The sequence below is a fragment of the Panulirus ornatus genome, chromosome 4 (assembly GCF_036320965.1).
Source record: "Panulirus ornatus isolate Po-2019 chromosome 4, ASM3632096v1, whole genome shotgun sequence".
In the NCBI taxonomy this organism is placed as follows: Eukaryota; Metazoa; Arthropoda; class Malacostraca; order Decapoda; family Palinuridae; genus Panulirus; species Panulirus ornatus.
This window is the reverse complement of record NC_092227.1, coordinates 66,353,522-66,370,850: the sequence shown is the minus strand read 5'-3', so window position 1 is coordinate 66,370,850 and position 17,329 is coordinate 66,353,522. Positions and strand designations below refer to the sequence as shown.

The following is a 17,329-nucleotide window of genomic DNA, read 5'->3' as shown; positions in this document are numbered from 1 at the left end:
AACAATGGTTTAGATAAAAGATATGCATGGGAGGATTGTGTGTCCTTAGACTGCCAAAAGGCATCTAACATCATCCCACAACATATCTTAGTAAAAGTACTGGATTTTGGAGCAAAAATAAGAGAAAGATTCTTCCAACCTCACTAAGGCAGGAAATAGTGAACAGGGATGAAAGAAAAATGTTAGTGATGAGCCAGGAGTGAAATCACACTTGGATATATTTGCAAATAAAGTTAAAATCCTGAACGCTATAAATAATAACAGGATTACATCCTAAATACAGACTTGGATAAGCTCCAAATTTGGTCTTAAGATTCATTCATGAAGTTCAAAGTACGAAAAAACAGGACACAGTGAAAGGAGGCCTAATTATGACAAGTAATCATCCAGTTAACAAAGTACAAGAGATAAAGTTGAGAGTAAATGTGAATAAAAATAGGATAATGAGATACAGCATGGCAATGAAACAAGAGGGCCAGATGAAAGTTACCTATTTTGGGTACCTACCTACCTGCAAATACCTACAAGATTTTGCCATGATGGCAGTGCTAGCATATGGCACTCACCACTTGTATGAAGATCATTACTTTTTACCATTTCTCTTCATCCCATCACAAATCCTATCTGTTGTATAATGCCATTATCTTTTTTTTTTAGCAACAACTCTACTGGTGTAGCTATCTATTCTAGGTTAAGCTGGTATAACATGGTCAGTCATGAGTCTAGTCTTGCGAATGTTTAAGTAATTTCTCCATAGATATTTCTTTAATCACCAAGTACTGCACTAAACAATCTCTCCAACTTACTTGCCGGGCAATAATGCATCTATGTCTTGGGCCTTTATGGTATGTTTCCAAGAATTACTCTCAACTTATGATTCTGTATCTTCCTTGGCTGATTGTTCAACAGTTTAAAACAATGGTTTTTATTCCTTGTTTGATGCCAGGCATGCATTCTCATATATCACTCCATCACACCTTTGAGACTGTAAAGCTTTAACTTTTTTAATCTTTCATGGTAGTTCATACATTTCACCCATTCACTTCACATGTAAAATGTATCTGCATCTTATCTATGATGTTTCACTGAACATGTCTTAACAGTGATTGTGTACAATCACCTATTTGTGCTGTATTTGGGTGTGTGTGTGTGTGTGTGTGTGTGTGTGTGTGTGTGCTTTACACTCACGAGTCCTCATCTCCAGAACACTCTATACTTTCAAGATCTAAAATTTTTGCATTCTCTTTGTTATCTTCTTCCATTCAAATATATGTACCTCTTTATATCTTATAAACAAATTTTTTCTTAAATGCGCATCTTGTTGCAAATGTTCTCAAAATTCCACTCATTATTTGCCTTGAAAGCACCATCTTTTCATATATTCCTTAAATTCAAGTTTTACAGCTGTAACAATTCCTACTAAGAAAGTGGTAAAACAGAATGAAATGCTCTATTATTCATTTCATCATATTTCTACTCATAACATTAAATTCTTATCAGTGCATCTGCAAATAATATTCAGATCTGTAGTTTTTCTTGAGCTTCCACTCACTCCACTGCTTTACTTATGTCATCCACAAAACATAAGACTACAGTTTGTCTTACTTCGTTATCTATGTGTGACATCATGATTACATAGATATTTCAGACAGAACCATACCTTGCAATAATCCCAACAGTACATCTTGCTCAGATGTGCTTCCATTTGTACCTTCTTTGAACTTACTGTTGTTTAGAAATTCTATGATTCATTTTCCCTATTCATTCTTCAATGTTGCATTGAGCTACTTTCTTTGGTAACAAGTCATGGTTTGTTTTACCAAATGCTTTTGCAAAATCAAGAAAGTGTCTAATGTTAACCCATGCATCAATGTATTATTTTTCATCATAATGAATTTGTAGCTGTCTTTGAATATTTTTACAAGAACAAATCCATGCTGTCCTTTATCTGTGAGTCTGTTTGAAATGGGATGTTCCAGTATATGATTCTATTAATCTCAAAAATACTTCAATTATATGTGAAGTTAGGCTGATGGGTCGGTATTGTTTTGGCATGTACCAAATTCAGTTCCAATGCTGAGAGGGGAAAACATTTTGCAACACTTGGATATTTGAGTTGAAGATATACTTAGATATGTCCATCTTCTTGAAACAGCAAGTCTCAATACCATGTCCCTTTTCAGCACTCCAAAACCTTTCCACTATTCCTATTCCCCTCATTTAATACCCTATGGTCCCTAATCATACCCTCAACTACTGCACTACTCACGGTGAAAAGATACTACTTTTTTCATACAGGATTGTGATTTCCTGCCTTTGTATGGAAGCACCAAGAACAGATGAAAATGGCCTCATTCATTCATATCCACACACTAGCAGTCATGTATAATGCACTAAAACAAAACCATAGCCCCTTTCAAAACCAGTCCCCATACACCTTTCCATGGTCTCTCCTAACTGTTTCATATGCCCTACTTCTATCCTGTGACAGCATGTTGCCAACAGTATACTGCATCGCTCCAATTCACTTTATCCAATGCACACTTTTCACCCTCCTGGATATTTAGGCTCTGAGCAATCAAAATCTTATACATTTCATACTCTAATCTCCAACTCATTCTCTTCCTTCTTCTTGTTCCTCCACTTCTCACACATACACATTTTTCTATGTAATCTCATCTAGGCCCAGACAGGAGCATGAAAGTAACATGTACAGAGGATAGCATCCAGTTACAAAATACAATTTTTTTAGCATTAACAAAATTGACCAAAAGGGCAGCAAGTACCGATTTTAAGAAATTGCATTGTACATAAAAGTCTCAAAGACAGGACAGCAGCAAATTTTAACTCCATACTGCTAAAAAAAAAAAAAAAAAAAGGCATATACATGGCTTCACACAAAAACATCTTACAGTTTTAATGTTCAACATTTTTGGATGTAACCCCACATAATAGTTTCTCCCAATGTCAAAGTACTATCTTACATCAGTGAAGACCAAGGCTATCATGTCCTACATCAAGATCAAGCATACAAGATACTTTTAAGAACAAGATCAACTTTAATATCTAATATAGTGATATGACCATGCTAAAGCTCAAACACCCTAAAAATCATGATAATGCCCATTCCTGAAAGACTAAACATCATTAAGTAACTTGTAGAGAAAACTTTACTGGATTAGTATAATCACAAAAATTTTACTGGACTTACATAAACAATAAACTTTAACTTGTATCAAACACAATAGTTATCCATAGTAAGTGGTTATATTACTACAGCTGCAGAGAGGTTTACTCTTATCAAAGTCATGCAATGCAGTGTTTATGAGAACTGCGGGATGATGGGTTTATACATAATTTATCATGCAATAACTAGCAGCACATACAAAGGCAAAATCAAAAACTCTACAACCTCATTATAAACCTCATTCTAAAATAACATGAACTTTACCCATGGTCAAAGAGAATCAATGCTTACAAACAATAGCAAATCTAAACAAAAAATATTCAAAAGCTAACAAAAATACCTAATACATTATTATTGTCCTCAAAGCATCAAAATACATAAAAGGAAAAAAAAAGACATGCAAAGGGCAGAGGCAAGCGTACACAACACTTACCTAATGATGCTTGAGAACCAAAATCTCCGCTTCTCTTTAAACCTAAGGAAAAGAAAGTGGAAAAAGTGTGCCAGCTCCAAGTGAGCAAGAGATAAGAGGAGTGTTTGGCAACTCTCCAAACGAAAAACAAATAATAGTCATAAAAGTAGACATGACTGTAATAATGTGGAAAATATTCTTGTACGGTTCACTGTATGGATGTATTAAGTTTTAACACAAAAAAATCAGCAAGAGAAAATTAGAAGCATAAACAACTGATTCATGATACAATCAGCTTTAGGCAACATTTAAAATATACTGCTCATTACATAAGAAGTTTTCATTTCTAAAGTTACTGTACAAATACTTTATCACTTATCAAAATGGCATATACTTATTTCTATATCATACACGAACCTGAAACCTATAATCTAACTTGGCTTCTATGTGTGAATGTGGGTTTATAAATCTGTTTGTGCATATGAAAGTCGGAGCATCCATAATCTCTAAAACTGACTCAAGCCTAGTTGACCTTACAAAAGTAATAACAATGAAAAAGAGAATAGAGACCATATGCTTTAACTGAGCACACTTCATCTGTAATGAAAAGGTAAACAATTTACTTTTCAAGTATCTACAGTAATGAACAAAGAATATTTCAGTAAATATTACTAGGTGTCACTGTATCTAAAGAACTAGACCAAGTTTTAAGGCTTTACATGCGACAATTTTTTTTTTCTAATGCAAGATCACCATATCCCATCCCATATTAGTGAGGTACTGCCAAGAACAAAGAAATGGCCTCATTCACTCTCTCTTGCAGTCATATATAATGCACCAAATCCAGACCCTCTTTGCAAGACCAGGCACCACAGTTCTTTCCAAGGTCTCTCCTGATTGTTTCATGTGCCCTGACTCAGTTCACCAACAGCAAATCATCCATGTATACCACAATGCTCCAAATGGCTTTCTCCCCTACTGCCTCTGCATCCTCTTGCACCTCAAGGCCAAGAGCTTTCCAAGCACCTTTCACTCAAACCTTCCACCTTCTCCTTGGTTCCCCCTTTTCCCTGTTCCCTCAGTTCCTGGCATGTGTATCCTCTAAGTTGCCCTCTCCTCACTCAGCCTTTCTAGATGTCCAAACCATTGAAGCACCCTCTTCAGATCTCTCTAACAAACTCCTCTTACTACCACATTATACTCTTAACCTTACCTCTTACTACCACATTATACTCTTACCCTATCATTTCCTATTCAAACAGCCCTCCTAATACCACCTACTGTCCTCAAACATTTCATTTCCAACACATCCACCCTCTTCTTTACATTTTTGTCTAAGGCCCTCTCCTCACATCTATAAATCACTGATGGGACTAACAAACACCAAGCACAGCCATCTTTGTCCTTAAAGACAGTGGTCTCTCTTTTGAAACAGTGCTCATGCTGCCCCCCCCCCCCTACCCTAGAAATCATTTCAGCTCCTAAGGTTCTAACTGCTGCCACATCCTCTCCCAGGTATCTAAAATGCTCCACTTCCTTCAAAGTTCTCTTCATTCAAACACATTACAAACATCTCTCTTAATTACAACAATAACCTTGCTTTTATCCATGTTTACTCTCAATTTCCTCCTTTCTCACACTCTCCCAAACCGTTCTACGAGTTCACATGTACTTGAGAACTTCTTCAAGTTGAAATTTCTAAACATTTTATTACAGTTTTTGCATTAAATCTCATCTTTATCAGTCATACACTAAAAATCAGATGTTCTGTCTTATGCTGTGATTATCAAAATCTTACTTCCTGGTGGGAGGTGGACAGGTGAGAACAGGTGATAAGTGGTGAGAAAAGGAAGTTGCTAGTGAAAGAAAAAAAAAGAGGTGTATGGATGTTATCTGCATTGCAAGTGATTGGTACATGTACAAGAGAAAGTGGCATGAGGTCAAGAAAAAAAAAGTGGTTGAAAAAGACAATAAATGGAAGCTTGGGTGAGAGTTTCAGCAAACCTCAAGGGAATAGGAATTGTTCTGGAAGAAGGTTAATAGTGAGAAAAACAAGAGAACAAGTGTAAACATCACCGAAAGAGGCAATTGGAGAAGGGGTAAAAAGCAGACATGAAGTGAAGACAGACTGAATATTTTGATGAACTTCGACATTTTCAATGATAGTATGGCAGATGTAGATGTTTTGGAAGGAGAGATATGCAAAGTGAAAGAGTAATAGAAAATGAATTTATGAAGAGAAGAGGTGGAGAGAGCCTTGCATAGCAGGAAGAGTGGCAAATCAGCAGGAATGGATGAAAATGTAGATGAATTTCATAAGAAAGGGGATGACTCTGTTGTTGATTAGTTAAGAATTTTAATGTATGAATGGCCTATGGTGAAGTGCCTGAAGACTGGTGAAGTGCCTGTATAGTACCACATTATAAAGGGAAAGGGTAAAAACCTGAATGTTCAAATTTGAGAAACAAAAGTTTATTAAGTGTACCTGATATCTTGCATGGGGAGGTGGCAATTGGAAAGGCAGTGGCATGCACCAAGTGAGAATGTGTTCATCAGGTGTTTGATTAAAGATGTGTGAGAAAAATACTTCATCAGACAAGACTTGTAAGTGGCATTTGTAGATTTGGAGAAAGTGTATGACAAGACTTGACAGAAATGCTCTCTGGTACATGTTGTGACAATACTGAGTGGTACAAAAGCTGCCACAAGCAAAGAAAAGTTCTTATCCAAAAATGAAAAGCATGTGTGCGAGTAAGAAGAGGGGAGGGTAAATGGTTCTACATGAAGGTGGGTCTGTGGACGAGTTGTGTGATGCCATGGCTATTCAATTTGCTTATGCATGAGGTGTTTAGGGAGGTGTACACAAAGGTCTTGGACTGAGGAACAGGTATGCAGTTCTGTTAGGGGGTGGAAATTGGGGTAGGGGGCCTGGGAGGCGAGTCATTTATTGTTTGCTGATGACACGGTGGTGGTAATAACTGTGTGTGAAAAGCTGCAGGAGCTGGTGTCTGAGTTTGGGAGTGTGTGTGACAGGAGCAAGTTAGGAGTACATGTAAATAAAAGCAAAGCTATAAGGTTTTGTAGTGAAAAGAGAGGTTGTTTGAGTGTGAGTTTGACGAGGAGATCTTGGAGGAAGTGGAGAGTTTTGGATATCTGGTAGATGTGGCAGCAAAAGGAATGATGATAACTAAATTGAGCCATAGGGTGGGTCAGGGAGCAAAGGTCTTAAGAGCATTTAGGAATATTTGGAGAGAGAAGTAAATGTCAGTCTTCAAAGGGCAAACATGGGTATGTTTGATGGTAAATCAGTCCTGTTAGTGTTATGTGGCTGCAAAGCTTGGGCCTTAGACAAAAATGTAAAGGACATGGTGAAGATGTTGGAAATGCAATTCTTGATGACAATATGTGGTGTGACAAAGGTATATACAAAAAAGTAACGATACAGTATGATAGTGAAGTTGTAAGAAGAGTATGAACGGAGAGAACTGAAGAGGGTGTGCTAAAATATGTTGGGCATATAGATAAGAAGAGTGAGAAAAGGATGACTCAGAGGGTATACTTGTCAGAAGTGAAAGAAACAAGGAAAAGAAGTAAATGAAGTAGAGGATGAAGGATAGAGTGAAAGAAGCACCAAGGGTTACAGGACTGAACATGCTGAAGGGTATAAGATGTATAAGGGACATAGCAAACTGCAGTGATGTGGTTTACAGGGGATGTCATGTTATCAACAGGCTTAAACAGGGCATCTCAAGCAAAGGGGGAAACCATGGAAAGTATGCGGGTGCTAGTTGTGAATTAGGGGATCTCATTTCAATGAATCATTCATGACCGCTAGAGAGAGGATGTGTGCAAATAAGGTCATTTCTTCATCTATTCCTGGCATTATCTCACTAATGTTAGAGATGATAAACACGAAGAAAGAGATGAAAGAATGGCGTAAACCACCCACATACACATGTATATACATAAAGGCCGAAACATGCACATACACGTACCTATACCTTTCAACATTTATTTATTTATTTATTTATTATACTTTGTCGCTGTCTCCCGCGTTTGCGAGGTAGCGCAAGGAAACAGACGAAAGAAATGGCCCAACCCCCCCCCCATATACATGTATATACATACGTCCACACACGCAAATATACATACCTACACAGCTTTCCATGGTTTACCCCAGACGCTTCACATGCCTTGATTCAATCCACTGACAGCACGTCAACCCCGGTATACCACATCGCTCCAATTCACTCTATTCCTTGCCCTCCTTTCACCCTCCTGCATGTTCAGGCCCCGATCACACAAAATCTTTTTCACTCCATCTTTCCATCTCCAATTTGGTCTCCCTCTTCTCCTCGTTCCCTCCACCTCCGACACATATATCCTCTTGGTCAATCTTTCCTCACTCATTCTCTCCATGTGCCCAAACCACTTCAAAACACCCTCTTCTGCTCTCTCAACCACGCTCTTTTTATTTCCACACATCTCTCTTACCCTTACGTTACTCACTCGATCAAACCACCTCACACCACACATTGTCCTCAAACATCTCATTTCCAGCACATCCATCCTCCTGCGCACAACTCTATCCATAGCCCACGCCTCGCAACCATACAACATTGTTGGAACCACTATTCCTTCAAACATACCCATTTTTGCTTTCCGAGATAATGTTCTCGACTTCAAACATTCTTCAAGGCCCCTAGAATTTTCGCCCCCTCCCCCACCCTATGATCCACTTCCGCTTCCATGGTTCCATCCGCTGCCAGATCCACTCCCAGATATCTAAAACACTTCACTTCCTCCAGTTTTTCTCCATTCAAACTCACCTCCCAATTGACTTGACCCTCAACCCTATTGTACCTAATAACCTTGCTCTTATTCACATTTACTCTTAACTTTCTTCTTCCACACACTTTACCAAACTCAGTCACCAGCTTCTGCAGTTTCTCACATGAATCAGCCACCAGCGCTGTATCATCAGCGAACAACAACTGACTCACTTCCCAAGCTCTCTCATCCCCAACAGACTTCATACTTGCCCCTCTTTCCAAAACTCCTGCATTTACCTCCCTAACAACCCCATCCATAAACAAATTAAACAACCATGGAGACATCACACACCCCTGCCGCAAACCTACATTCACTGAGAACCAATCACTTTCCTCTCTTCCTACACGTACACATGCCTTACATCCTTGATAAAAACTTTTCACTGCTTCTAACAACTTTCCTCCCACACCATATATTCTTAATACCTTCCACAGAGCATCTCTATCAACTCTATCATATGCCTTCTCCAGATCCATAAATGCTACATACAAATCCATTTGCTTTTCTAAGTATTTCTCACATACATTCTTCAACATATACATACATATACATATACATACACAGACATATGCACATATACACATGTACTCATCCACACTTGCTGCGTTCATCCACTCCCACTGCCACACTACCACACATGAAATAGCACCCCCCTCCCCCATGCGCACACGGGGTAGCACTAGGAAAAGACAACAAAGACCACATTCGTTCACACTCAGTCTCTAGCTGTCATGTACAATGCACCAAAACCACAGCTCCCTTTCTACATCCAGATCCCACAAAACTTTCCATGGTTTACCCAAGATGCTTCACATGCCCTGGTTCAATCCACTGACAGCACGTCAACCCCATTATACCACATCGTTCCAATTCTCCCTATTCCTAGCATGCCTTTCACCCTCCTGTATGTTCAGGCCTCGATCGCTCAAAATCTTTTTCACTCCATTCTTCCACCTCCAGGTGTTTGCTTTGAAGAATGTACGTGAGAAATACTTAGAAAAACAGATGGATCTGGAGAAGGCATATAATTGAGTTGATAGAGATGCTTTGTGGAAGGTATTAAAAGTATATGGTGTAGGAGGTAAGATGCTAGAAACGGTGAAAAGTTTTTATCAAGGATGTAAAGCATATGTACGAGTAGGAATGCTGTTTTGCACAATATTTCTTACTTTATATTGTATTTTTGTTATAGATTTTTATGTAGCATTCTCTTATATCATTTAAGAATCTAGATGGAGAGGAAATAGTAGTAAGATTATCAACGCATTTGTTGTCTTTTTATAAAATTATTACATGTAGTTGTTATCAGTTATTAACAACTTTGAATCTCACTTTAACTGTTTCTGTACTTGTAGTCTTTATGGTATCTGTGGTATATTTAAGGAAGGAGTTTTGACAAGTTCATGTTAACATTATCTTTTTTGTTTTGATAAGATTACAAATCAGACTGTCAAAGTAATGCTTAAATTTCTTTATATATGTATTTAAATATTTTTCTTTTTGCCGCTGTCTCCCGCATTTGCGAGGTAGCGCAAGGAAACAGACGAAAGAAATGGCCCAACCCACCCCCATACACATGTATATACATACGTCCACACACGCAAATATACATACCTACACAGCTTTCCATGGTTTACCCCAGACACTTCAAATGCCCTGATTCAATCCACTGACAGCACGTCAACCCCGGTATACCACATCAATCCAATTCACTCTATTCCTTGCCCTCCTTTCACCCTCCTGCATGTTCAGGCCCCGATCACACAAAATCTTTTTCACTCCATTTTTCCACCTCCAATTTGGCCTCCCACTTCTCCTCGTTCCCTCCACCTCCGACACATATATCCTCTTGGTCAATCTTTCCTCACTCATTCTCTCCAAGTGCCCAAACCATTTCAAAACACCCTCTTCTGCTCTCTCAACCACGCTCTTTTTATTTCCACACATCTCTCTTACCCTTACGTTACTTACACGATCAAACCACCTCACACCACACATTGTCCTCAAACATCTCATTTCCAGCACATCCATCCTCCTGCGCACAACTCTATCCATAGCCCACGCCTCGCAACCATATAACATTGTTGGAACCACTATTCCTTCAAACATACCCATTTTTACTGTCCGAGATAATGTTCTCGACTTCCACACATTCTTCAAGGCTCCCAGGATTTTCGCCCCCTCCCCCACCCTATGATCCACTTCCGCTTCCATGGTTCCATCCACTGCCAGATCCACTCCCAGATATCTAAAACACTTTACTTCCTCCAGTTTTCCTCCATTCAAACTTACCTCCCAATTGACTTGACCTTCAACCCTACTGTACCTAATTATCTTGCTCTTATTCACATTTACTCTTAACTTTCTTCTTTCACACACTTTACCAAACTCAGTCACCAGCTTCTGCAGTTTCTCACATGAATCAGCCACCAGCGCTGTATCATCAGCGAACAACAACTGACTCACTTCCCAAGCTCTCTCATCCCCAACAGACTTCATACTTGCCCCTCTTTCCAAAACTCTTGCATTCACCTCCCTAACAACCCCATCCATAAACAAATTAAACAACCATGCAGACATCACACACCCCTGCCGCAAACCTACATTCACTGAGAACCAATCACTTTCCTCTCTTCCTACACGTACACATGCCTTACATCCTCGATAAAAACTTTTCACTGCTTCTAACAACTTGCCTCCCACACCATATACTCTTAATACCTTCCACAGAGCATCTCTATCAACTCTATCATATGCCTTCTCCAGATCCATAAATGCTACATACAAATCCATTTGCTTTTCTAATTATTTCTCACATACATTTTTCAAAGCAAACACCTGATCCACACATCCTCTACCACTTCTGAAACCACACTGCTCTTCCCCAGTCTGATGCTCTGTACATCCCTTCACCCTCTCAATCAATACCCTCACATATAATTTACCAGGAATATTCAACAAACTTATACCTCTGTGATTTGAGCACTCACTCTTGTCCCCTTTGCCTTTGTACAATGGCACTATGCACACATTCCGCCAATCCTCAGGCACCTCACCATGAGTCATAAATACATTAAATAATCTTACCAACCAGTCAACAATACAGTCACCCCCTTTTTTAATAAATTCAACTGCAATACCATCCAAACCTGCTGCCTTGCCGGCTTTCATCTTACGCAAAGCTTTTACTACCTCTTCTCTCTTTACCAAATCATTTTCCCTAACCCTCTCACTTTGCACACCACCTCGACCAAAACACCCTATATCTGCCACTCTATCATCAAACACATTCAACAAACCTTCAAAATACTCACTCCATCTCCTTCTCACATCACCACTACTTGTTATCACCTCCCCATTTGCGCCCTTCACTGAAGTTCCCATTTGCTCCCTTGTCTTATGCACTTTATTTACCTCCTTCCAGAACGTCTTTTTATTCTCCCTAAAATTTAATGATACTCTCTCACCCCAACTCTCATTTGCCCTCTTTTTCACCTCTTGCACCTTTCTCTTGACCTCCTGTCTCTTTCTTTTATACATCTCCCACTCAATTGCATTTTTTCCCTGCAAAAATCGTCCAAATGCCTCTCTCTTCTCTTTCACTAATAATCTTACTTCTTCATCCCACTACTCACTACCCTTTCTAATCAACCCACCTCCCACTCTTCTCATGCCACAAGCATCTTTTGCGCAATCCATCACTGATTCCCTAAATACATCCCATTCCTCCCCCACTCCCCTTACTTCCATTGTTCTCACCTTTTTCCATTCTGTACTCAGTCTCTCCTGGTACTTCCTCACACAAGTCTCCTTCCCAAGCTCACTTACTCTCACCACCCTCTTCACCCCAACATTCACTCTTCTTTTCTGAAAACCCATACAAATCTTCACTTAGCCTCCACAAGATAATGATCAGACATCCCTCCAGTTGCATCTCTCAGCACATTAAACATCCAGAAGTCTCTCTTTCGCACGCCTGTCAATTAACACGTAATCCAATAACGCTCTCTGGCCATCTCTCCTACTTACATAGGTATACTTACGTATATCTCGCTTTTTAAACCAGGTATTCCCAATCACCAGTCATTTTTCAGCACATAAATCTACAAGCTCTTCACCATTTCCATTTACAACACTGAACACCCCATGTATACCAATTATTCCCTCAACTGCCACATTACTCACCTTTGCATTCAAATCACCCATCACTATAACCCGGTCTCGTGCATCAAAACCACTAACACACTCATTCATCTTCTCAATATGTTCTCATAATCCTAGTATCTCATTTATGATGAAACATACATCTTTTTCATTTGTAATATTTTCTATTGCTTTCTCTGTTGGGCCTTTGTGCAGTTTCACCTATGTATTTCTATTTGTTTGTTAATTCTTTTACTCAACTTAATCGTCATTAAATTCCATCAAGTTTACTTCTGCCTATTTGTAGGGTGTTTTCAAGTCTTTTTGCATTTACTTTAGATCAGCTTCTCTCTAATCATTTTGTTTAGTCTCATAATGCAAAGCTTCTTACTACCCCTTCTATCTCACTGTCACTCTTTCATAACATAATCATAAAGAGCACTGAGGATAATACCATTCCTTGCAGTATTCCAGATTGAACATTTTCAGACATGGTTGCATTCACTACAACTATGAACATTCTGTTATTAAGACACTCTTCGGTCCATTTTCCTTCCTTTCTAAAGCTTCAATGCTCTGTTTAGCTACTTTCACTACAATTATTCTATAATTCACTTTGTCAGATATATCTGCAAAATCAAGAGTTTCCATTCTCTTTCCTTACATTAAACTTTCATACATGTCACTGTAATGAACTAATAACTGGGTTTTCACTCATTTTCTTTATACAAATCCATATTAGCCTTTGTTTAAGTAGCTATTCTTTGTTAGATGTTCTACTGTCTTTTAATCACATTTTCAAACAGTTTTATTAAATATGAAGCAATCTAATTGGTCTGTACTTTTCTAGTACTAGCTTGAATCCTCCTTTGTGACTGGTGTAATATATGCTATTTTGCGAATGTCTGCAATTTTGTTTTCTTCCAGACTTTACTTCAATACACTTTTCTCCCACTTTAAAGGCTCTAATCTCTAATTTCTTGTTTTCTACTTTGCTTAGGTATGAGAATTATAATTTTGGGTCTTTTCCGAGTTCTTTAAAACTCTCTCCATTTACTGTCTGGTCTTTTCAAAGGGATTTCATTATCTCTATAAGTGTTCAATATTCTTCCAGCTAAACTTCTATTCTTGTCTCTTTGATTACTAACCTTTCTTTTTCCTTAATGCTTTTCAGGTTGTCCACTGTTTTCTGTCTCTTAGTATCTTCCATTCTACACTATTTTTCTTTAATAATAGCTGAATGATTATCTGTTCCAATCTATCATTGCCTCTGATCTCAATCCAATCTCTGTTCATTGCCTCCAATACAATCCAAATTCTGTTCAAAATCCTAAAAGGCTTCACTCCAATCTGTTTTGTCAAGGTGAAAATCCATGCCACTATTTTATTATTGTCCACTGCTGCTGGATCACATTCACATTCACTCATTTCCTCATTACATGCTATCATTCACTTCTACATCTGAAATCATCATTTGCAAAAAGATCTATTGTACTATTACCCTTGCTAGTCTGTAGTTTACCTATATAAGGCTGAGGAGGTGGAATGCTGATGTGAAAGAAGCTTCAAGTTGCTGGGACTTGAACATAGATGAAAATGAGAGGTAGGCATGAAATAAAGAGAACTGGAGCACTGTAGTATATGGGATTATAGTTGTCAAGAGGATGAAACCACAGTAAATATAGTAGTCATGGAAAACCAAAAAAAATCTTAGGGTTTAGATTGTTGATAGGGTGTTTCTGGTTTTGGTGCATTATATATGACAGTTAGAGAGTGATGTTAACAAATGAGGCCATGCCTCATCTGTTCCTGATGCTACCTTGCCAACACAAGAAACAATGAACAAGTATTAAGAATCTAACAAACGAAATTTTGCAATCTTTTAACACATTCCTAAATACAGTGTTAGTTCATTACTTATTATTAGTAAATTTTTAAAAAGTGTGATAAAAAATAATTGGAGCAGTGCTCAGCATACATATCTATTTGTGCAAGACTGTGCAATTATTATTCAAATCATGGAAGCATCTTTCACCACACAAGAGAAACAAATCACAGCAATGTTAATACTGTATAGAAATACAAAATATAGAATATACGATACATGAATGTTTGTTTAAAGAGGCAAATTGAAAGTGTGTTGAAGCATCACCATTCTGGGAAAAAATACTTAAGCTTTAAAAATGTGGCAAAAGATTTTGGCCATCAACTGGTACATATAAATTCAAATAAAAATAAAGTACCTAAAATATCAATCTAAACATTTAAAGCACACTGAACGGTGGTTTTGGTAATGTAACACATAGAAGCCAAAAACATAAAAAAAAAAAAAAAGAGAGAAAAGGGAATAAAATTACAACTGCATTAAACATTTCTTGAATTGCTTATCTTAAAGAAAATTTTCTAAGGTAATTTAACATTCAGTTGTCACAATCACTGATACTTATACAAACACCTCATTACTAATTTGTAAAGCATTAATACAACGAAACCAACTGCTTGTGGCTGGGATGCATATCAAGTACACATGATGACAAAGAGTTCAGTAATGTGTTTTTTGACAGGCAAAAGTATGCAAGGAAAAAGTTATAAATATGGGAGGAGGAGGGCTATGGGATGGGGGATGGATTATAAAAGGCTCCTTACCAGCCCTGTCTTCTGCATCATCATCAGGGAACAAATCTACGACTGGGTCATCGCTTTTATCCTTCTTCTCCTCCATAGATGACTCAGAGTCCTGCAAATAAAATATAGATAATATCAGCCAATAATCTTCAACTATTTTTTTTTTTTTTTTTTATACTTTGTCGCTGTCTCCCGCGTTTGCGAGGTAGCACAAGGAAACAGACGAAAGAAATGGCCCAACCCACCCCCATACACATGTATATACATACGTCCACACACGCAAATATACATACCTACACAGCTTTCCATGGTTTACCCCAGACGCTTCACATGCCTTGATTCAATCCACTGACAGCACGTCAACCCCGGTATACCACATCGCTCCAATTCACTCTATTCCTTGCCCTCCCTTCACCCTCCTGCATGTTCAGGCCCCGATCACACAAAATCTTTTTCACTCCATCTTTCCACCTCCAATTAGGTCTCCCTCTTCTCCTTGCTCCCTCCACCTCCGACACATATATCCTCTTGGTCAATCTTTCCTCACTCATCCTCTCCATGTGCCCAAACCACTTCAAAACACCCTCTTCTGCTCTCTCAACCACGCTCTTTTTATTTCCACACATCTCTCTTACCCTTACGTTACTCACTCGATCAAACCACCTCACACCACACATTGTCCTCAAACATCTCATTTTCAGCACATCCATCCTCCTGCGCACAACTCTATCCATAGCCCACGCCTCGCAACCATACAACATTGTTGGAACCACTATTCCTTCAAACATACCCATTTTTGCTTTCCGAGATAATGTTCTCGACTTCCACACATTCTTCAAGGCCCCCAGAATTTTCGCCCCCTCCCCCACCCTATGATCCACTTCCGCTTCCATGGTTCCATCCGCTGCCAGATCCACTCCCAGATATCTAAAACACTTCACTTCCTCCAGTTTTTCTCCATTCAAACTCACCTCCCAATTGACTTGACCCTCAACCCTACTGTACCTAATAACCTTGCTCTTATTCACATTTACTCTTAACTTTCTTCTTCCACATACTTTACCAAACTCAGTCACCAGCTTCTGCAGTTTCTCACATGAATCAGCCACCAGCGCTGTATCATCAGCGAACAACAACTGACTCACTTCCCAAGCTCTCTCATCCCCAACAGACTTCATACTTGCCCCTCTTTCCAAAACTCTTGCATTTACCTCCCTAACAACCCCATCCATAAACAAATTAAACAACCATGGAGACATCACACACCCCTGCCGCAAACCTACATTCACTGAGAACCAATCATTAAACAATTCTAAAGAAACTTCTGTTCACAAAATATAAATGTACAAGCATTTCAGGGAATGAACCTTAAAACCCAAGGGCTCCTTTCATGGAGCTTCTCCACTCTGGAGGTCAACTCTGCCCAAAGGGCCAGTATCACAAGTCATGAAGTGTGCTGATGCTATGCTAATCTGGATAGCACAAGTGCAAGGCAGTTGAGGAGTAGGTGTTTGGTGCTTCCAGTATGAAGGCTGCATCCTGGGCATAAGGCATCCTATGATAACAATGAGATAGCGTTCATAATGTTGAAGAGATGTGTAGTGTCCATATGGGTGTATCTCTGGTGCACCAGAATTCAAGACTGAATGGTAAAGACAGTTGTTTAATGTCTGAGGAGACATTCTGTTTTAAATGTGTTTTGTTAGTGTGTTGTGTACTAGGGGTAGGGTGTAGTGTGAGGTTGGGTGAGCCTTTGGTACTTTGTAAAGGTTGATAGGTGGTTATCTGGAAGGGAAAGAGATGATGTTATAGCACAGAACTGGATGCCAAGCATTATGAGGAGGCATTACACTCAAAAGTATTTTTGTTCTCTTGTGCAGCTGGTGAACGTGTGGTTCATAAGCAACAAATGATTGTTGGAAGTGCTGTATTTTGGATGGCCTGTACTTTTGTTATGTTTCCTTCTGAAAAGGTGAGTGACCAGGCAGGACAGGCATACTTTTGAATAAAAAGGATGTATTGTACAGGATACTGATGGGTTTTGCTTGTCCAAAACTGGCGTCAGTGAGTGTTCTGAGGATATCTCTTTTTTTGACTGTGCACTAATGTTTGTGATGTGGGTCATGAAT

General features: G+C 38.8%; 1 protein-coding gene across 27 annotated transcripts in view; it reads right to left on the bottom strand.

The window, feature by feature from the left end:
- Nucleotides 1-17,329, bottom strand: part of Klc (kinesin light chain) — a 546,457-nt gene that overhangs the window by 283,516 nt on the left and 245,612 nt on the right. For 23 of the 27 annotated variants that reach the window (XR_011716955.1, XR_011716963.1, XM_071695826.1 and 20 more), the window contains 2 exons: nucleotides 15,222-15,312; nucleotides 3,621-3,662 (listed from right to left, as the gene is read on the bottom strand). Coding sequence is in view for 25 of the 27 variants with exons in the window: in XM_071695826.1 (XP_071551927.1) it covers nucleotides 3,621-3,662; nucleotides 15,222-15,312 (133 nt within the window). In the remaining 2 variants the exon portion in view is untranslated. The remainder of the gene's footprint in view (nucleotides 1-3,620; nucleotides 3,663-15,221; nucleotides 15,313-17,329) is intronic. The other 4 variants (XM_071695876.1, XM_071695736.1, XM_071695720.1 and 1 more) reach the window with 1 other exon arrangement.